This window comes from Ostrinia nubilalis, chromosome 21, assembly GCF_963855985.1.
Source record: "Ostrinia nubilalis chromosome 21, ilOstNubi1.1, whole genome shotgun sequence".
Lineage (NCBI taxonomy): Eukaryota > Metazoa > Arthropoda > Insecta > Lepidoptera > Crambidae > Ostrinia > Ostrinia nubilalis.
In genome coordinates, this window is record NC_087108.1 from 2,110,934 (window position 1) to 2,133,062 (window position 22,129).

At 42.1% G+C, this 22,129-nt stretch overlaps 2 protein-coding genes across 2 annotated transcripts; one reads left to right on the forward strand and one right to left on the reverse strand.

The window, feature by feature from the left end:
- The first annotated feature begins 667 nt into the window (after positions 1-667).
- Positions 668-7,764, forward strand: LOC135082080 (uncharacterized). The gene is made up of 4 exons (XM_063976840.1): positions 668-771; positions 1,988-2,146; positions 3,321-3,586; positions 4,093-7,764. The coding sequence occupies exons 1-4, from the start codon at positions 761-763 to the stop codon at positions 4,179-4,181; spliced, it is 525 nt and encodes a 174-aa protein (XP_063832910.1). The 5' UTR covers positions 668-760; the 3' UTR covers positions 4,182-7,764.
- A 1,026-nt stretch (positions 7,765-8,790) lies between these two features.
- On the reverse strand, positions 8,791-21,753 carry LOC135082075 (malate dehydrogenase, mitochondrial). Its single transcript, XM_063976833.1, has 6 exons — positions 21,568-21,753; positions 21,218-21,428; positions 14,027-14,223; positions 11,838-12,077; positions 10,523-10,615; positions 8,791-9,435 (listed from the first exon to the last, which is right to left on the reverse strand). The coding sequence occupies exons 1-6, from the start codon at positions 21,643-21,645 to the stop codon at positions 9,220-9,222; spliced, it is 1,035 nt and encodes a 344-aa protein (XP_063832903.1). The 5' UTR covers positions 21,646-21,753; the 3' UTR covers positions 8,791-9,219.
- Between the last annotated feature and the right edge of the window lie 376 nt (positions 21,754-22,129).

A 22,129-nucleotide genomic window follows, 5' to 3' on the forward strand; every position in this document is an offset into this window, starting at 1 on the left:
CACACCACCAGCATCAAGCTGGGGGACCTTGCCTCCAACATCATCACCAGGGACTTCTGCAGTCCCACCACCTCCATCATGCACCACAAGTAAGTGATCCTAGGACTAATAGTTCTAGAACTAGAGAAAGTTATATAGACCTACGAGCTCTTAGCGTGCATCAGTTGGGAGACCCGCATCCGACATCATAACAAGAGACCTCTGCAGCTCTTAATACATGACACCTGGAAGACCTGGCTTTTCCAAGAGCTCTTAGCACGCATAAGTTGGGACATCTTGTCTTCTATTATAAGGGACATTTGTAGACCTACCACCTCCATCATGCATTTATGACCTGGAAGTTCTATAGGACCTTAAGAGAGCTACATCACACAGCTGTATATGCCCAGTAGCTTTTAGGACGCATCAGTTTGGAGACTCGCCTCCATATCAATCTTCGAAGACTTCTGTAGCCTCTATCATGTACCACGAGTAAGACATAAGACCTGGAAGGTAGCTGAATAGTTACTACCCTCGCGACGAGCCGCTCGCACACACCACCAGCATCAAGCTGGGAGACCTCGCGTCCAACATCATCACCAGGGACTTCTGCAGTCCCACCACCTCCATCATGCACCACAAGTAAGACATAAGACCTGGAAGGTAGCTGAATAGTTACTACCCTCGCGACGAGCCGCTCGCACACACCACCAGCATCAAGCTGGGAGACCTCGCCTCCAACATCATCACCAGGGACTTCTGTAGTCCCACCACCTCCATCATGCACCACAAGTAAGTATATTTCACCTAAAGTCTGGTCCGTGAGCACGTAGAATTTTGTCCAATGACCCCAAGCTACCCATCCTTATCGCTCGCGCGTAATTATGTTGCTGTCGCGACTGTGCGACGGGCGCCTGCAGTGAGTGTGCGAGTGCGACAGCAATATAATTAGGATGGGTAGCTTGGGGTCATTGGACAAAATTCTACGTGCTCACGGACCAGACTATAGAAGACCTGGCTTTTTCCAAGAGCTCTTAGCACGCATAAGTTGGGACATCTTGTCTTCAATGCCATCATAAAGGACATTTGTGGTCCTACCACCTCCATCATGCACCACAAGTAAGTACTTGTGACCTGGAAGTTCTATAGGACCTTAAGAGAGCTGTAGATTGCTGTATAGTTCCTATTCGCGCGACGAGCCGCTCGCACACACCACCAGCATCAAGCTGGGGGACCTCGCCTCCAACATCATCACCAGGGACTTCTGCAGTCCCACCACCTCTATCATGCACCACAAGTAAGTACTTGGAAGACCCCTTCATGACCATTTCACTCGTCATGTCGCTTCCACCTTTTGAAATTAATACTTCCCTGACTCCATAAGTAGACTCAATTTTCACTCATAAATCCTCAGCAGGAAACATTACACTTAGAAACTAAGAACTCTTAGAAAAGCCAGGTGTATTTACCCAAGATATATCTGTAACCTCACTTGCATTTTAATTAAATAAATGAATAAGAGTTTTTATTCTTAGTTTGCATCAGTTTAGAGATCTGATCTTGAACATAAATACAAGGGATATCTATACTTTACCACCTCCGTAATGCCAAGAAGGCATATTGCACCAACAAATACTTCGGAACCAATATCTCCCCTATATGACATAGTTTTACTATGGTCATTAAGTCCTAAGCACGTATCAGTAATTGGGACCAGTGTCATCATCAAGGACTGCATTATCGAGGTAGTGGCTTGATATTTTACCATTAGTAAGGTATATTAATAGCGAACAAAGTTTATATTGTTTCAGTGTTTATACGACTTATGCCTGTTTTCGCCATCAATTCCTAAGTTTTAAGTGACCTACATAACAGGCATTTTGTTTTCATAGGGGTCAATTAAAAATTAGGGATTTATGGTGAAACGTACTCATTATTTCATCCCGACAAAGTTCAAAAAGTTTCAGCATTAGATTAAACACCGCTAACAAATCATTCCCTCCCACAGCAGTCGCTTCGGCGTGACCACCTCGGAAGGCTACACGGTGTCCGTCTCAGCCAGCGGCGCGGCGGCCGCGGCCGAAGACTGGAAGCGCCGTGACGCGCCCAAGCACGCGCCATACTTGTTAGAGCCTGTCTCGCCGCCGGACAACCACCACGCTAACAGGTAACACCACAGAATAATAATAAGTACTACGTACAGAAGTTTTACTTCGCGAAGGTATTTAAAAAAATGTATGCTCAATGTCATTAACAATATGGTGTAATTTAGCCTGTCTCAAGAGTCAAGCACCATTTTGTTGACAAACGTCAGTGATCGGCACTGCGCCGAAGATATAGGGCTGACTTCGGTAAAATGATGTGACGTGAGGTGCCAAACTGCGGAAAATGGCGGAGGAAATACAAATTATCATGAATAATATTAACTACTTATTTACCTCTCAGTGTCTTGTGGCAACTTAAAAAAATACATTCTGTGTTTTTATTATTATTTAGGCAGTTAAATACTGCACAGTATTTAGTACACCATTTTCTTTATTTTCTTCCATCATACACAAGAATACGCGTGCGTGAGTCAATGTTCGCTCGTATGTGAGGCCTTGTCAAATAGTATCCTGTAGGTGGGCCATCGTGCGTGTTTTGTTTTCGATGTAAACTCGCGGAGATGAACAGGCCTGGTAACACTCGTATAAGATTTTAAACTTTCGCGTTCCATTTCAACTAAAATAGAGGACCAGTCTGCTTGTGACCACAGCTGTAGCATAGCAGCCGAAACGTCAAGTCGTGAGTACATTTATGTAACTCATATAAAAATAAATCGCGTTAAGATCCGTGTTCCTCTATTTTAGGTATCGACTTGTTAGGTCACCTTAGTTATGATAAATGTGCATTAATATCTTAAAATTAGGCCATAATATTTCATCGGATTGTTCCTCTAGCTAGGTACTAAACAAAGTGACATTCTTTTTCTTTAATAGATTCGATTTCGCAATATCGGTTCAGTTAACGGCTTCGAAAAATGTAAATAAAATCCTAGAGTTTTATGCCTAGCTATAACAGTAAGTTTATTCAAGATTTTGGAGAAATTTGAATATCTGAAGTTCATTATTCAGGTTTAATCATATTAAAGGTCTATTTACGGTTTATAAAGTAGACACTGTAAGTTGTAACTTTACTTTTTTGGAAAAAATAAAAAAATAAAAGGGGCAATATAAAATATTTATTGGCAGAATATAGCCTAAGTGTGATCAGGTTATGCTCTTTCTTTTGTAGGGGATGTAAAGTATTGTACTCATTAGATGTGTAACTGTAAAGACTTATCCGTAACCTTAAATTTCCAGAAACAACAACAGCAGCAACCGTCGCTACAGCGGCGTTACCGGCGTGGGCGGCGTCAGCGGCGTCGGCGGCGGCGTCAACGTCGGCGGCGGCGTGCTCACCGCTTTCGACTACGTCACCAACCGCATTGTAGAAGTCATGAGGAGTGACGCTGATGAGAGAGCGAAGCCGCTAGCGTTCCCGCCTACCGCCTACGCGTATCCTTACTCCGCCCTGAATGTCGCTACGCCCGCCCAGCCGCCAGCTATGCCCGCACCACATACAGAAGGTAAGCTAAAGTTTGATAGTACAGTTCATAGCACATCACGCCTTGCTGAGGCGACATTAGAGTAAGTAAGGCAACAATAGGCTAGCTGGGGTGACAATAGACAACAGATCACAATAGCTGGTCTTCCCACCGACTAGGCCTATCCTTACTAACCTAGTAGCACCTTGGTCATTTGTCGGCAGTTGATAAAATAATGTCTCTAATACATGACAAATTCGTCTCATTTCATTGACTTGTGTTTTTAAGGCTCGGCGCAAATGGGCCTCCGACCACAGCCACCGGTGGTAACACACTTTTTAATATATTTTGTATAGACGCGCTGCACACGTGTATCCGGTGGCGGCCACTCGTTACACGCTTCTGACACTTAGAAATGTGGCGGTAGCGCGCGACAGCCACTGGTGGCTGTGGTTGGTGGCCTATTTGTGCAATAATTTGTTCATGTCACCAGTAGTCCATTTAACCCTTCTTTACGTAACATTTTGTAACCCATCTCTCCTTTACAGCGCCAGGCAGCAGCAGTAGCAGCGCCGTGGCGCCGGAGCCGGCGCCGCTGATGTCTGCGCAGTACGAGCCGCTGTCCGACGAGGACTGACGAGCCGCCCCCGCGCCGCCTCCTACGGGCCGCCGGTAACCCCGCGGCTGGGGACATCGCGACTGGGAAGGGACCGCGTCTAGGAAGTACGCCCCTAGGAAGTACGCCCCTAGGAAGTGGGATGCACTTAGGGAGTGTACCGTCCTTGGGAAGTGGGACGTCGCTAGGAACTAGCCAGAAGACCGGCCCTAGCCATGGGAAATGGGACGCCTCTAGCGAGTGTACCGACCCTAGGAAGTGAGACGCCCCTAGCGAGTGCACCGACTCTAGGATGAGACCGCACCTAGAATGTGGGCCACCCCTAGGATGGGACCGCGTCTTGGGAGTGGGACGCTCCTAGCCAGTGTACCGCCCTAGGAGGTGGGACGCCCCTAGGAAGTACGCCTCTAGAAAGTGAACCGCTAGCCAGAAGACCGGCCCTAGCGAGTGTACCGACCCTAGGAAGTGGCACGTCGCTAAAGTGGGACGCCCCTAGGAAGTACGCTCATTGAAAGTGGCAAGCCAGAAGACCGGCCCTAGAGAGTGGCCCGCCCGTGGGAAATGGGACACATGTAGCGAGTGTACAGTTCCTAGGAAGTGGGACGTCGCTAGGAAGTGATACGCCCCTAGGAAGTAAGACGCCCCTAGGAAGTGGGATGCCCCTAGAAAGTGGACCGCTAGCCAGAAGACCGGCCCTAGCGAGTGTACCGACTCTAGGAAAGGACCGCCCCTAGAGAGTAGACTGCACCTGGGAAATGGATCAGCCAGAAGTCAGTAGCCAGAAGACCGGCCCTAGCGAGTATACCGCTGGGAAGTGGGACGCCCCTAGGAAGGGACCGTTAGCCAGAAAACCGGCCCTAGCGATTCTACCGCCCCTGGAAAATGGGACACCCGTAAAGAGCAGACTGCACCTGGGCAGTGAACCGCCTCTAGCCAGAAGATCGGCCCTAGCGAGTGTGCCGCCCATAGAGAGCGGGCTAGACCAGTGGTCCGCCCACCACCAGACATGGCTTACCACCAGCAGCCAAGAAAATTAATAACGACAACAAATCGAGAAGAAATTGGCTAAAAAAGTACGCATCCAGTGATAAAAGTTTGCTTCGAATTCTTATTTATTTCATGCTCACTCGTTCCTGTGTGAAAAGTGATTCATTGAGCTAATAAATCGAGCTTTTTCAATGTACTACAATACTTTAAGAAAATTCAGAGGCCGTCATGGAATCAGAGAGATGACGTCACTGAAGACGAATCATTCATTCAAAAAAGTTCTGCGACTGTGAACAATGAAACTTGAATGTGATTTTGTAAAACTCTCATTTAACAAAAAGCTAGGTATTGAAATTCTTAACTTTAACTTATTATAACGGAACATAACTTTAAACGATCGAAAAATAACGGACATTAGAAACAAACAAACCAAACGAAGAAAAAAAGGACGTTAATACGAAAAACTTTAGTAACAGACTGAAAAGACTTGAAACAAAGTGACATAAGTGCAAAATGACGCGTTTTGCGTCGAGCGAACGGAGTGCGCGATAGACAAACATTATTTTAAATGACTGCGAAGAATTAGTGTAAAAGGTCTTATGTTAAAAACAGGGATAGTGCGAAGTGTGGCGTCAGTTGCGGAGGATCGGTTGACATTGTTATTCCTTTCAATTTCGAGCTTACGATGTTGTGCCGTGAGGTCTGTGACTATCTATTAATGAATACTATTCCGGTGAGTTTTGTACGCTCTTTTGTATTTTATTGACTATTCATTATGATTATTTGTCTTGTATACTCACGGTCCTCGGCATTAGGTTTAGTTCGGTTCATCATATCATTTCATATTCCGACGATGCCAAATGATAACTCCGTAGACTGATCATCCCCTTACTTAGTGGTTAGTGAAGCGCCTGATTACCACTATTCACTAACTAAATAAAGCTTACGCATTCAATACATCTGGCAGTTTGACAGATCTTCTCTTCATTCTCGCTTACAGGGCACATGCTATACTTAATCCGATCTGTCAAACTGTCAAATGTAAATTATTATTTAAATTAATCAGACACAGCATTAAGGTAAAATTGTGACGTCTATGTACAATCATACTGTGAGCTGTTTATTTTTATTTTGTAATACAATAAATATCGAAAATTGTATATTGCTTTCATTCATTTTCAAATAATTTTAAATGTATACTTGTACCATTCATCTAATATTTGTAATCTTAGACCGGGGATAATGTGTTCACAGCCGTTTGGTGACGTAAAAAGTATTTATTGGATATCTTTGGTCGTTTGTAAATACATTTAATGTATTATTTAATATTACGATAAATATTAATCAACATAAATCAACGAAGAATACTAATTAATCGATTTAGGATTTTCTCGTTTTTGCGATTAAACGGTTTGACACATTATTCCAGTGGGTGACCATGCCAAGACTTGACGGCGCTATGTTGGGATATGTTTACTGTAAGATCGAGTCTTGTAATGGAGTTTCGAATGCAGATGCCTGATTGATAATTCATAGAGTTCGGTTCTTAAATTTTGTGATATTTTCACGTTGATTTCAAAAGATGATGAGTGATACACGCTACAGTCACGCGTCTGTGCGCACATAGATAGCGTCTATGTAGTTCTCACTCGCGTCGAGCCTTCCACGGGGCGGCCGTCGGCATCGTTAGATGCTAATCAAGTTTTTTACAAAGTTTATAATTTGAATTGGATTTTGAATTCATTTTTGGGTGTCGTCTTACTAAGGGGGGACTAGCGACTCCGACGCCGCCTCCTCAGCAGCACTGCCGCATGCAACATTACCTCAGTACGGTCAACGTGGCGGACGTCGACGTGAAATGTTCTTATTCGAATAAATAAAGATGTAATATTTTATCCAGTCTTCCATCACCACTCTGACGCCGGGGCCCCGCGGGGCCCCTCTTAGTATAGGATTTCCGCGAGACTTCGTCCATTATTTAGCGACACTTAGTAAGTTAGTACAAGTTGTACATTGTGTATAGACGCGCCGGCTTCGCCGCCCCCGCCGGGTCCCGGGCGGACGTTCGTAAGTTAACTTTTTGTAAGATTACTCGTTATTTTTGTATAGCTTCGCTCCGCGCGCGCCGCGGCCGTCCCTGTACATACCCGGCGAAGCGGCGCGCGCCGGCGGTTCCACGAACCTTATACATATACTGTATGTACTCGGATCTAACCGTAAATTATGTATACATATGTAAAAGTGTATGGTTATTGTGTAAACACTGTGCATTTGTAATTATGTAGCGTTAGTTAAGGTTACTATAGGTAGTTAGCGCTGGGCGCGTGGGAGAGCGCTCGCCGGCGCGTGCTTCGTGTTACACCTGACGCCTGTAAATTTTTGCAAAATACATACGTGAAACGTTTCTTTCATATTGAAAGATGTCCGGGAGCGCCGGCGCGCTCTGGCCGCGCCCGCCAGCCGACTGAAACGCCTACAGCGCGACCCTCTCGACAATGTGATTTCTTTATAAACTGTAATGTTATGTAAGTAGCCGAAGAAGATAATCCTTGTAAGTCCGATCTTAAGCGAAAACAAAGTTTTGGGAGGACAAATCAATAAATAAGATGCAAATCTATTTTATGTGTTTTATTTATCTTGCAGTGAGAGACATACAAATCTTATGCGTGACATGATATTTTTAGAAAAATAAAGTCAAGCCTTGATTCATATTTATTTTTGGAAATAATAAATCAATTCGATTCATATTTTCTATAAAAAAGTTATCACAATACTTGAGTTGAATGAGATATTTATGTAATTATAAATTTTATAACACAGATAAACTGTCAAATGTTTGAATACCTATAAAATCCAAAACACACATCAAGCCAAATTCTTCAAATACACAAACACATCACTGATCTTGTCGTACACCCGCAAGTGCGTGTGGTTCTCGAATATCTCAATGTACACTTCCACCATTAACAGCACCAGATACGCCGAGAACACCGTCACGCCAGTCCATGCTCTAGCTTTGGGATTGCTGTAGCTGAAACGGGCGCTTCTTTCCATCGTTATATCTAGTTCTTATCATCTAGGTTTTAGATAAGTGATTAATTAAAACATTCTGTGTGGGTAAAACTGGTCACTCATTCGTAAGTGCACTTACAACACCATTGGTATATTTTGGTAGGTTCACTTCAAGCCATAGAGAGGAAAAAAATACATCTTCAAGCATTTAAGGTATGCGTTTTTAGTAAGGTCACTCGAAGCACCATTTTTACGTACGTATCATAAACAATGTCATTTTAACTAATGTCTACTACACGCACACATTGCTATCTTGAATATTCAAAGCAGTTCAGTATAGTCGTAAAATCCAGTCCCTTTATTAAAATCGATGTAAAAATATATGCTACAACAAAATGGATGCTGTATATTGCGTGTTCTATTGAACTTGGCACGGAGTCAAGGTATCTTCTTGGCCTCTGTCATTTCTTTACGCAATCGTCTTACGTATATCATTCAAAATTTCCACTCTCAAAAGTGGTAAATAAAAATATATCTTTTCATCATGATCTTAATATGATTTCATAGTCTCTACGCAAACTTATTTTGCTACAGTGTTTATTCCAAGTCTAGGGTCAAATAATACAAAAGCTGTAGGTAACACAGTTTATTACCACATACACAATCACGTGTTAAACATAACATCAAATATTTACAACAACCATCCATCATATACCGGCCGGGCAACTTTGGTACTGGCAAATCAGATGAACAATATATACTTAACAATTTAATAAATAAAATGCAAATAAATTAACAACTTTGTTGGTAGGTTTCCTAAAATAGGCATGATTTAATCACTATAAACTCTTACACTATTTATGCTTAAAGTGCAACTATTATAAAAAAGGATTCAGTTAAAAATGGATCTATAAAATTGATCTAAATTCACTATTCATTCACCTACATACCAGCCGCTACCGTCTGCAAGATGCTAAGTAAAAGTTGTTCTTACAACTTTGTTAGCTTATCCCTTACGTTAACCTTAGTTGATAAATACTATGTATTGCTTGTAATACTTTTACTTGCTGTTCTTGACGAATTCCTCGCCAACCTTGATGTTCTTGAGGAGTTCAGGGATGGCAGCCTTGAGGAGTTCCTTCTCGTAGGCGTTGAGGGTTCCGAAGCCAAGGTTCTTCTCCACTCCGTTCTTGCCGAGAACTACGGGGTTGGCGAAGTAGGGAGATTCGGTGATATCGGACTTGATGTACGCGCATTCCACTACGTTCGATTCGCCCTGAAAACATTGGGTTTTTTATAGTAAACATAGTAAAATTTCACACTATGCACTAGCAATATTTATTTTAAATAAAAAGTCATTGAGACGGATAAGTTAAGCATTGTGAAAGAGCAGTAGTTGGGTAAATCCCACTTATATTATAAATGGAAGAGTAACAATCTGGATTTTTGTTACTCTTTCACGCAGAAACTACTGAACGGATTTTGATGAAACTTTACAGTATTATTGTTTATAACCCAGAACAACATATAGACTATAATTTATGACGATCTGTGACAAACTAAATTTCACGCGGGTGAAGCCGCGGGCAAAAGCTAGTTAGTTAATATTTACTCATTTACGCAACTGGTTTTAGTAAAATCTTCTAATTTTTACTTTAAATATTTGATATGACTTCTTCAAATATGAGTTGTCCGGTCTTGGGTTCGATACCCAAATGATTTGTCCCTTGATAGTTCAGATAGTTAAATAATAAAGTTGATTTCAGGCTTAGCATTAGAATATCAAGGTTTTTAACAAATTAATAAGACAGTGGGAACACGATTCCCACGATGTTCTCATTAAGGTCACAAGAACAATAAAACAAATTAATTATGCCCGTAAAGGAGTTGAAGAACCAGACTATGGCGACATATTTATTTAATTGTTATTGGCTGCGTTTGGCAGAAAATAGCGTTTATAGTTCCAAAATACTGAACTGTCCTATCCATGACATTGACAGTGGGGCGCCACCGTCAATACCGGATCGCTGGTTCCGATTTTTGCCATGTTGGAAACCATATAGTTGAACGATGGTAGCGCCCCCCTGTCATTGAGTTTGGTGGGACAGTTCAGCGTAGGTCATCTTTAATAGAAATAGTAAGCAAAATAGCGATCGCCATGGTAACCGCCGAAACTTTAACATGTTTTCGGCTAGGACACGTTTGCTAAACTTCAAAAGTGATGTTTTCCCATACATTTTTTTACCGCTAAAAAGACGTTATTTTACTTACTCGCTAGTAAGTAGTAGTAGCTAGCGCTATTATCTGCCAAACACCCCCATTATGTCTGCATCAGTAAGTATTAGTAGTATGTAGTTAGTTACCTTGAGTCCCCGCAGCACGGCGCCGGCGAGACGTGCGCCCGCGAACGCCATGGACAGAGTAGCGGAGCCGCCGCCAGCCTTCGCCTTCACCACCTATAAACAAAAGGTATTTTAACAATCGGGTATACAATACATACGGTCCAAGGCAGGACTACCCTAGCCCTAAACGTTTTATAGTCTAGGCGCAGACCACCGATTTTTAGTTGGCCGATCGATGGGCCCGATTTTACTTTGTATGAAGAATCGGCCGATAGCAAATCGGTGTAATGTGCGCACTTTCATACAACTCCATACTGATCAACAGCCCGACCCAACTATCGGCTAACTAAAAATCGGTGTTCTGCGCCTAGGCTTACTGTGAGTCTGTGATGCCCTTGGGAGTTTCCCATTTTTGTGCGACGAACCCCTCGATCAATCAAATATGAACAAAAATAAAAACTTAAGAATAAAAATTGAAAGAAACATTTTACTGTGTTGAATAGCTACTAATCAGAAGGATGAGCTATCTGAGCTGAGCTTCTCAAGTTTAAAAAGTACCTAAACTGGTCAAACTGGTCGCGTCGTGTGTGGTCTCTCAACGGACGCTATGGCAGAAACTTAAAAGTAACTAGAAGTTGCAGTTTCGTTGCAGTTGCGTTTCACCGTGTGTTCTGGGCCTTACTCAAAATTTATTTTCGCGACGCACAGTTTGGCAGCCCCTGGCCTACAGGATATAGCTTCGTTGCAAAATAATTCCTATTGCAAACACTTAAAAGGTGCTAAACGTAGTGGCATCTTAAGTAGCTACAAACAATTGAGTAGTTATCCGTAATAAGATGTTTCGTGTATCGTCTACTGATACTACCGATCAATTCACAATATGAGCTTAAAAACGTATAACTTCCTGTAAATATTTTGTATAGCAAAGAGATGTATTGACGGCGTTATAGGTTGACGTTGGTGTCAACGCTCATTTATATTCATTAACGAAATTGGAATAATTTGGTTAGTTAATTGTTTACAAATGACCACTGGGCAGGTCATATTTTAAAAATTTACATTTCCTGGAAGTCATGGAAGAAACTACAGTCCATAGCACAGTACTCACAGTAGCTATACATTTCTGTACAGTCAGCGTCGAAATAGTTCGTCAATAAGTTCGCAACACGTCTTTGTTACAATTGGAATAAGGTTGTGTTGTCTTTTTGGCTACTTTGGGTGTGACGAACTATTTGACGCTGAATTAGGAGTGACCCCCGAGTGGCCCCCGATGACGGATCGGGGATCCACTCCGTGTAAGAACTGTTACTAACAAAGTATCTTTAGGAACACTCACCTCAGTACCGGCTTCCTGGATCCTTCCCGTCAGCGCCTTAATCTGATCCTGGGACGTCAGTTTAACAGCTGGCTGGCTCTGGCTCAGTACAGGGATGATGGTGACCCCCGAGTGGCCCCCGATGACGGGGATGGAGACGGAGCGGGGGTCCACGCCGTTGATCTCTCCGATGAAGGCGGCCGCACGGACTACATCGAGGGTGGTGACTCCGAGGATGCGGTTGGGATCGTAGCAACCGGCCTGAGAAGTCAAGTTTAGTTTAAAATACTGTTTCTGTGGTTAAAATGATTATTTATTTATTGGAAAAGTATGTAGAGCAACACTGCCTTACCCTCGAATGCCTATTTCACAGTTTATATGGTACTTTTTGACCTTGACCCTAAACATTATCATATAGTGCATTGGTTCCCAAAGTGGGGGGCGCAAAGACCTTTAAAGGGGGGCGCAGGCCATCTGTAAGAAACCTGCGACCGCTGAGAGAATGCATTCCAGACTGCTCGATACGACCAATAAATAATCTTGACTGGAGGAGGGGGGGCGTGGAATTTTTTGTATGGTCGAAAGGGGGCGCATGTATAGTGCATACTGGCAAGAACTAGTTCGATGACGTCACGCCACCGATGCGGTTTAAAAAGACCGGATATTGGTGGTGGGGCGGCGTAGAAGTGGCAAAGGCCAAAGATAATCTTTTGAGATAGGGGCAGTTGGTCATTAGTTCTGGTACAACTAACTTTAACGTCAGGTGTTTGTAATTTGAAACAATTCGTAAACGAGACAGTAGAGAGTAGATTACTCTTCTAGAATTTATTGTTATTATGACTGGTTATGTTAGATATCGCCTTATAAAGATAATCTATACAGATATCAATTAGCTGATGATTTATGGTTGGATAATAAATCATGATAGGCATCTTATAAATAGCAATGGTCTCGTAACACATATTCTATGTAGTAAATAAGTTATTTTCATTCACTATAACTATAATAGAGGTAGGAAGAGTAGAGTTAGTAGCACCAGTAGCACTAAGCAATAAATAATGTTAAATTTGATTCGAAACACATGGCGACTGGTAATTCTAGTTCTAATTCTCTAATAAAGAGGTTGTAAAAACTACCTCAGTAAAAAAAACAATAAAGTTTTAAAGATAGATTTATCTGAAATTGAATTATGCAAACGCATTTTTGTATGGATTGCCGAATTCGGTCCCTACAACATCTTTGTAACAGTATAAAATGCATGAACAAAAAAAGCGAACGGTCGAGGGGTCGCAAAAGATTTTTTCATACGAAGGGTCGTGCATGAAAAAGGTTGAAAAACACTGGTGTAGTATATTAATTTGTATCTTGAAAATAACAACTACAACCTGTGAAATCTCCGGCTCTGTAAAGAGAGTCTACCCTATTATTCTCTATTGCATTGACGTCAATAAAGCGATGATGAAAGCTTATCTATAAGTTTACTATTAAACAAGAATATTGTTCGTACTGATAACGCTAAATTGCGTAATTGATCTATTTATGTGCATAATGGATGGACTTTTCTTTTGTCACCAAGCACGCGTGTTGTGCGTGCAACTTATTATTGAAAGCACTTAACGTATTTGCGCATTGTTTTGCAAGCTGGTTTATTGACTATAGTTTTATCTAGAACATAAATTACTCACTCAAATCATGTTTTGACTATAATGTTTTATGAGGAAAGAAAGTACATTTAGCATACTTATTAAAACTAGATTTGGCGAAATTTTTACCTACAATAAAAATCCTATATTTATCAGAGACAATAAAGGATTCTAATGGAGAAGGAATTTTCCAAATCGGTCAAGTGATTTTGGAGCTATTAAAACAATAAATCTTTCCATCAATCAAAGTTTTTTTAATATTAGTGTAGATACCTTTGCCTTGTATTTATTATACTTTAAGCTTTATCCAGTTTGATCCATGCTCTTGTTAAACCATTTTAGACACATAGTTAGCACAAGTAATAACTATGGCTGGGTTGCACCATCTTATTTTAACTTTAACAAACGTTAAAAATCTGTTAAACTTCATACAAAAACACTGGTTTTCTTTAGTTACAGTTAAAGTTAGATGGTGCAATTCAACCTAAAACTCCATACAAAAAACACCAGTTATCATTATAGTTACGTTTAAAGTTTGATGATGCAACTCAGCCCAAGATATCTTACCTTCTTGAGGACCTCCGAAGCGATGGGCACCATGGAGTTGACGGGGTTGGTGATGATGGCCATGATGGCTTTGGGCGAGTTCTGGGCCACACACTTGGCCAGGTCGCGGACGATGGAGGCGTTGGTGTTGAACAGGTCATCGCGGGTCATGCCGGGCTTGCGGGGCACTCCGGCAGGGATGACTACCAGGTCAGCGCCTGGAGATACGAAAATTTATTAACATAATTCAAATTCAAATATTTTATTCAGTACATAGGCTCTTTCCAGGGCACTTATACACGTCCCAAATATACATAGCTTTACCCTACCACCATAGGAGGATATACATACAGGGTGACTTTTGTATCAGTATCCAAATTTTTTCCTGACATTAGGTATCGTTTATAGATGACATTTTTAATAAAAAATAGGTAGGTCAAATTTTAACATCAACTATTTTTTTCCTAACCAATTAATCACGTAGTGTGGTTACCGCGCTTAGCGCGTAAACATTTTGCGGGAGAGCTGAGCCCCGATTACGGTAACTTTTAAAACGTCTACAATCCAGACGCGTTTCTGATTCTGCGATACGATTGGTCAAAACAGCTGACGTACGCTGTTGAACGACCAATCGTATCGCAGAATCGAGAAGCGTGTCTGGATTGTTGACGTTAAAAATTACCGTAATCGGGGCTCTGGTCGAGCGGAGAGCTGGCAACGTGTGGCAACGCTCGACCGGCCGGCCTGGCCGCGCGGCGCTTCAATCAGTCGCCCGCGCAACCCATTACGAGACGCGCGTATCGCTGCGCGCGCCGATCGTTCCGTCGCGGCGTCGTGCGGTCAACGTAACGATGTATTCGCAGCGCGAGTGTTATGAAATGATTCGGTGCTACATTTTAAGTGGAGAGAGTTTGAACCGGGCCCAGAGGAATACCTCGACTTCGTAACCAAGGACTAAACCCAACAGTGCCAAACCAGTGAACGATTTTAGCGGCAAACTGAAGCGAGATCCGCGAGCAAGTAGGTAAGTACCTACACGAGACGCGAAGTGCGAAATGACACTGTAGTTTTAAATAATAATAATAATAAAATCTTTATTTAAGCAAGACAGATTTACAAAAAACGGAATGACAGTCTTAAGCTAATTACATGCTATGGTGGATTGTGAAGAAGTGTTGGTAACGGTTCTCGCACTAGGTAATGCACCTGTATCGCGAGAAACCAAGTAACATTTTGCCAAGAAATTTTTATGCGGGTGGACTGAATTGGCGACTGCCTTAGGGTAATTTACTTACACAATACAAATTTACAACAACAAGCAAATTATACAAGAGTGGAGATAGATTGTATGAGTGTGTGTGAGCGTATGTGAGTACCTGCAGTGCATGTTGTCTTTATTGTGGTATTTTGAGTAGGTTTTCCGTTTCCATGTACGAGAGGGAAAGTAGCCATTTAGTGACGTCTCTGGCAGCCTGCCGAACTGAGGAGAGTCTGGTGTCACAAAAGCGTGTTATTTTGTTGTATATAAAAGGGAGCCTGAAGTTAAGGTGGTTCCTAGCAAATGTGGTCTTAACTGGGTACGATGGGATATGGAATAATCTCTTTTTGAGAATTTCAGGATAGTTTGGAGAATTTAAAGTGTTGCGATGAGCAATACAGAAGACCTTCAGAAGGTATAGTTGTCTCACATTCAGTACGCTTGCGTCATTGTAAAGGTCCCTTGTGGGGTAACGATACGGTTTTTTCAGCATAACCTTTAGGACTGATCTTTGAGCCCGCTCAAGTCTTATCATGGTTGTTACGCCAGCGCCTCCCCACGCCGTGATGCAGTAGCTAACGAGGCTCTGACAAAGGGCTATGTAAACTGTCTTGAGTAGGAGCTTATCAGCTGAGTTCCGCAGAAGGCGCATGACATGGATTTGCTTTCTAGTTTTGGATGTAAGTGAAGCGATGTGATGTTTGAAGGACAGGTTTTCATCCACTTCTACCCCCAGATACCTTATGTGATCTGACCGAGCAATAGGGATACAAGAGCACGAGGAATAATTACAAGAATGTACTTTAAGTACAGTGGTATCTGTTGGACTTGATGGTCGTGTCTTATGGAAACATAAGTATTTGGTTTTACTGAGGTTTAGAGTGAGGAGATTTCTATCTAGCCATTTCTTCAGGACCGCCATACCACGCTCAGCCGCATCCAGTGCCTCCCTCCACGAATTTCCTTGAAACAAAGCCACGGTATCATCCGCAAAACATATCAAATTGGTTTTATTGCACGTGTTTGACATGTGAATGTCATTTAGATATAAAATGAACAGCGAGGGGCCAAGGACACTGCCCTGGGGCACCCCAAAACTGATGGGTAGACTAGAACTAAGACAATCTCCGATTTTGACGCGTTGGGTCCTGGAACTGAGGTAGCTGCGAAACCATTCCAGCGCCAGCCCTCTGATGCCATATATCTCAAGCTTTCTTAAGAGTATTGGCACTGAAATGGTGTCAAAAGCCTTGGCAAGGTCCAGGAAAACGCCAACGCAGCAACGACCAGCATCGAGGTGACCAGAGACAGTTCCAGTAAGTATGTTGACAGCATTTTCAGTAGAGAGATTACGCCTAAAGCCAAACTGGTGTGGGGAAAGAACATTGAATGCGTCCAGATAATTCATAAGACGATAGTTAACGAGTCTTTCCAAAACCTTAGAGAAAACAGGTAATAGAGAGATAGGACGAAAGTTTTCAGGAGAGCTTTTGGATCCAGATTTATGTAATGGAATTACAGCTGCCTCCTTCCATGCCTCGGGGAACACGCCGGATGCCAAGCTGAGGTTAAATATGTGAGTTAGGGGCAGGACAATCTCAGGACGAATTACCCTAACCAGGGAAGGTTTGATGCCATCTAAGCCCGGAGCGCTGTTAGGTTTAAGCTGTGCTAGTAGGGAATCGACTTCAAATGCGTCTGTTGGCTGAAGGAAGAATGTTTGACCAGTGTTGTAGTTAATTTTAGTTCCGGAAGCCAGAGAGTCTTCAGTTGAGTTTAGTGACTGTAGTATTTCATTAGATAATTTATTGCCAACATTAGAGAAATACTCGTTACAGTGATTTACAGACTTTTGTGGAGTTGATTTCGAGGTCAAAAGATCCGCAGAGTGTTGTTCGGTGCGTGGGGTTTCTATAATCGATTTTATCGAGGTCCAAAGCTTTCTGGGATTGTTTTTATTAATTTCCAGGTCCCTACGTTCATAGTCGTGTTTAAGTTTATGTAATAAGTTTGTCAGAAAATTCCTGTACCTAATATAAATTAGTTTCTTGGTGGAGTCAGAGGGATTGTCACGTAAGTCCAAGTGGAGTTTGTTTCTGTGGGCCATGCATCTCATGAGGCCTGGGGTAATCCAGGGTTTCAGTGTAAATTTCGATCTGCTAACGCGTTTCGTGCGGGTGTGTTTATTTATTGTGGCTGAAAGTGTAGAATTGAAATCATGGATGGCAGAGTTCACATCAGTGTTGTTTAAGACTGACGTCCAGTTCACATTTTTAAGTTCCTTTGCAACAGCGCAGTAATCAGTGATAGTTTTATGGCGGTCTTGTCGCTTTGAAGCGTGATTGACTTTAAAACCCAAGATTGCTGCAAGGTGGTCCGTAATGTCTAAGTTTGCTACTATTCCAATTGATTCATCGAGCTTAGCTCTAACAAAAATGTGATCCAAGCAAGAGGCTTGCCTAGTGGGCAATGTGATAGCAGGTAAAAACCCCAGCTCCGCCATGGTGCACAAATATTCGCATGCACCAGGGTCGGTAGGATCTGCAATATTAATGTTGATATCACCTGCAATCGCCACCCGGGAAGAGGTTCTAAGTGAGTTTATTGTATCATTCAAACTGTGAAGGAAGTGGCTTATGTTGGAAAAAGAGGGAGAACGGTAGATACCCAAAATGGTGGTGGAGTCCGAAAGAACGACCCTGAGACATTCTGCGTCTCTCAGATGGGGCTCATCAACAGTAGTGCTCAAAGTCTCCCTCACGTAGATCACCACCCCGCCAGCTCGGTTGATTATGTGTTTGGTGGAATGAGAGGTATAGCCTGGAATTTGGGGAATTATGGTTTCAGCAGATAGCCAGCACTCAGTTAAGATAATTATATCGAGATCCAGATGCAGCCGGCCCAATGCAACCAGCAGCATGTCGAAGTTTTTAGACACACTACGTATGTTATAGGTAAGGATTTTAAACTTATAGCTCTCATCAAGTAATTTCTTGCAGTCTTCGAATGTATCACACTTACTGCATTTTATGGCTACTACGTTGTCAATATCATTTACAGTATCAAGATCTACAAAATTAGCCATCAAGAAATAGTATGCGTGTCGATCTAATGAAGACGTGTAATTGAGGTAGCCATGTATTTAGCAAGAGCAGTGCATGAGTGTACGTAAAATAACTGTTTAGAGAGTTAATCGCTATTACAAAGCTATTTTTGATAGTTAGTGTTGTTGGTGTGGCGGATTTTAGAGACAATGATGAAGTGTATTTGTAAGATTGAGTGATCGATTTTGTTGAGAGTGTGATAGTGTTGAGTGGCAAGTGCAGAAGTGGGCATGTGTGAGCACGACTTTTATTTGGTGTGATGTGGTGTATTGTATAAAATGATACATAGATGGGACACAGAGGAAGCAATAATATTATTTTAAAAAGAATAAGCGTAGGTTTGTAGATGGTTTCACTCATCAGGAGGTTGTGAGACCTTGGCTTGAGATGGTCCAACCAGTCGGTCCAGCTCTTCGAGTGACTTAATGTGAATGGCAGGTTTTCTCTCGGCCTGGCGAACGTGGACATAGCCATTGTTAACCCAGCAATAGCGAAATCCATACTGTAGGGCGCGGGTTCTAGTCTCACGAAACAACAGGCGGTTCGCCTTTGTTAATCTTTCATTAACATATATTCTGGTGACCGGGCCTGATGATATGTCCTCGCTATTAAGATTACGGCGGCTCCTTGCAGCTTTAATAATCTCCTCGCGCTTTGAGCGTCTGTTCAGGCGCAGAACAATGGTTCGCGGCAGGTGATTCTTGTTCCCAGAGTTGTTCTGTCTAGTGCCAGTCCTGTGAACGAAATCAATGTCCGCGGCCGAGAGGTCCACTCCCAGCTTTGTAGCTGTAACAAGGGCTATGTGGTGTGGGTTTTCACCTACCGATTCTGGTACACCCGCGATCTCTAACTCGTTTTTTAGGTAATTTTGTTCTTGCAGGTTCAGTGCGTACCGTGATTCCGCCAGAGAAGTCTTGAGAATGCTTATTTCATAGGCCTGGTCATTTATTTTCTTCTCCTGCGCCTCCAACCTTTCCATCAGTTTTGTCACACTGGCCAAGTGCTGCTTAACATCCAGAAAGTCCATTCTGAGCAAGTTGATATCCGAATGTTGTTCATCCATTTTTTGTCTAAGCCGACGAAACTCCAAACTCATGTTCTCCGAGGCATTCTCTTCTGTGGGAATTGTAGGATTCGCGTTTTCGGAGCGTTTGCCTTTAGTGGGCTTGCTGGAACCTCTCCTAGTGTTGACGTTTGGGTTAGGCGAGGAGTTTAGGTTCATGAATTTCGCGGGGCTTGCGACAGGGACGTCTGTGTTGTCGCCTCTCGGGATGGAGCACAAGCACGGGGGGCAAAGCCAAGCCTCTTTGTGCGTTTCAGTAAGCGTTCCAAAGGTGTCCGCGCTTATCTGCAAACACAGGATGTCATAGGGATGTCTGCATTTGGAACATGTCAGATAATCGTTACCCGTAACAGCGTTACCGCAAGCATTACACGAAACCGGCATTTTGCTTTGATAATAAACTCAAAGACAATGTACAAAAGCGTGCAAGTCTGTCTGGAGAAAAATGGTATGCACTTTGGGCAATTATTAAAATAACTACTCATAATTTGTTAGTTTGTTGTTAGGTTAGGTAGGTTTGGTAAGCAATCTCAATTATTGCACATGAAAATAACGATAAATACCCCCGAATAGGTACACAAGAAAAGTAGTGTTACCGCTCTCGGTGATTTTATTTTCTTTTTGATAGCGTAATTATTGTCGTAGGTATTTAATTTTTCTACCATAAATTAGTAAGTCTGTTTAATTAAAACTAATTACCACTTTGAAATCTTTTGCATTTTGACGGTCCTAAGCCCGTGAAAGTATGAAGGGAAAATCGACAACTTATAAATCGTATCGCAATGAATGAAATGCGGCGCGGGCAGGCGCGTACGTGTGTGCGTGCGTAAGCGAGTGAGCCGTGACCACGGTGTAAGTGTTTTTTCAGACTGTTTCTGGGTGCTTTATTTTGACATTTTTGTACTGGACGATACAAAAATAAAAAATACGTGTTTTGTCTTTCGCTTCATAGATTATTATATTAAAATTTGGATACTGATACAAAAGTCACCCTGTATACCATATGAATGTGCAATGCACATGAGCCATTCAGAAATATGGCAAAGGGTAATAAGATATTTTTTATGAATGAATGGTTAGTTTTTTCCTTAAAGCAAATGGGAATTGTGCAACTTGTGGTCATGATTAAGGAAATAAAATAAAGAAAATATTTAATTCATTACTAGCAAATATACTAACCTAACCTAACCTAACAGCACAACAGACTGTTCATAATTATTGCAAAGGAGCCCCTGATGCTGCTACATAAAAGGCCACAGTGTAAGTACAATAAAAGGAAAACTTTCAATTTTAATGCACATTCTTCGGAAGTACCTAACATAAGATTTTAAGTTAACTAAGATAATAGGCTGAGTTGTACCACCTAACAAAATAACCAGTGTTTTTTAATGGTTTGACAGATTTTTAATGTTTAGTAAGTTAAAGTAAGGTGCTACTCAGCCTAAGTTTATTAAGTAAAAAATTGCAAATGTTCAAAGTACATTATACAACACACATGCTAGGTTAGTGTTGACAATTCCAACTAGATACTTGTCCTACATTCAGTTACAATGCCAAGGTCAGCAAAATTGTTTGGGTTTGTTGAAGATTGAACGGAAATCTCTACAGTCGTACAAATAACACAAAATTGATTTAGGAGTGTCTCAAAGATCACCTTAAGATAGTAGATATCAATATTTAAGGAATCACGCCCGTAATTTTGTCAACTAACTAGAGGTTATAGCATGTTACATAACAATATTTTTTGCGACAAAATTGCGGGAAAAGTTTTATGTAACTTTCTTTACCTTTAATGGCTTCGGCGAGCTCCTCAGGCCCCTTGTGGCCAGTGACCTTGGCTGGGGTGTCCATGTGAGAAAGGTCCACGGCAACGCCGGGCGTCACTGGGGCCAGGTCGTACAGGGCCAGCCTGGTCACCAAGGGGTTCTGCTTGAGCAGGAGCGCCAGGGGCTGGCCGATACCCCCGGCGGCACCAGCCACCGCCACTTTGAAATTTTTCTGAAAACCACCACATAATTTGTACCACACTCCTCACGTACACCATACATAGCTGTTCTCAGTAACACTTGTGATTTCTAGCTTGAAGCCTGAGCCTAGAAGTTGGAACCACGATGATAATCCTTGGACAGGTACTCACTTGAGAGGTTGTGGAGAAATTCTTGGCGCCATTCTGGGCGGCGACCGAAGCCACGGGTTTCAGGGCGCGGGAGAACATCTTTAGGTTTGATATTAGTGGAAGTATCCGATTCTAAATGAAATTATTGGATAAACTTCCAACTGACCCTGCCGACCTTTCGTAGATAATAGCCAGTGATGTGCTACAATCCTGTATGGCTGTATGACACGACACTACGTCATCATTTCTGTCAAATAACTTAGTCGATTGTTATCGAATACATAATCAATTATTATGTGATTATTTGAGTAGATCATTTACCGCCTTATTTACTGCGCACTTCAAAAATGTTTTGTAACTAAACTAAAACAAAACTAAAAGTGTACTTGTAAGCATTTAATTTTATGTGATATTTTAAAAACATTTTTGAAGTGCGCGGTAAATAAGGTGGTAAAGGATCTACTCAAATAATCACAGAATAATCGACTATGTATTCGATTAAAATAAATAAATGAATAAATAAATAAAAAGTAGTGTGAAAGCAGCGAAAATAGTTGGTCAAGTTGGCTCACAAAATCACTGT

Bases quoted from the DNA above. Each gene is read 5' to 3' on its own strand.
- LOC135082080 (XM_063976840.1), top strand. The intron at 2,147-3,320 runs GTAACACCACAG...TTAAATTTCCAG, and splicing joins GACAACCACCACGCTAACAG to AAACAACAACAGCAGCAACC. The intron at 3,587-4,092 runs GTAAGCTAAAGT...TCTCCTTTACAG, and splicing joins GCCCGCACCACATACAGAAG to CGCCAGGCAGCAGCAGTAGC.
- LOC135082075 (XM_063976833.1), bottom strand. From the start codon at position 21,645: ATGTTCTCCCGCGCCCTGAAACCCGTGGCTTCGGTCGCCGCCCAGAAT. The intron at 21,429-21,567 runs GTGAGTACCTGT...GGTGGTTTTCAG, and splicing joins ATTTCTCCACAACCTCTCAA to AAAAATTTCAAAGTGGCGGT. The intron at 10,616-11,837 runs GTGAGTGTTCCT...TTTTGTTTATAG, and splicing joins TCCAGGAAGCCGGTACTGAG to GTGGTGAAGGCGAAGGCTGG.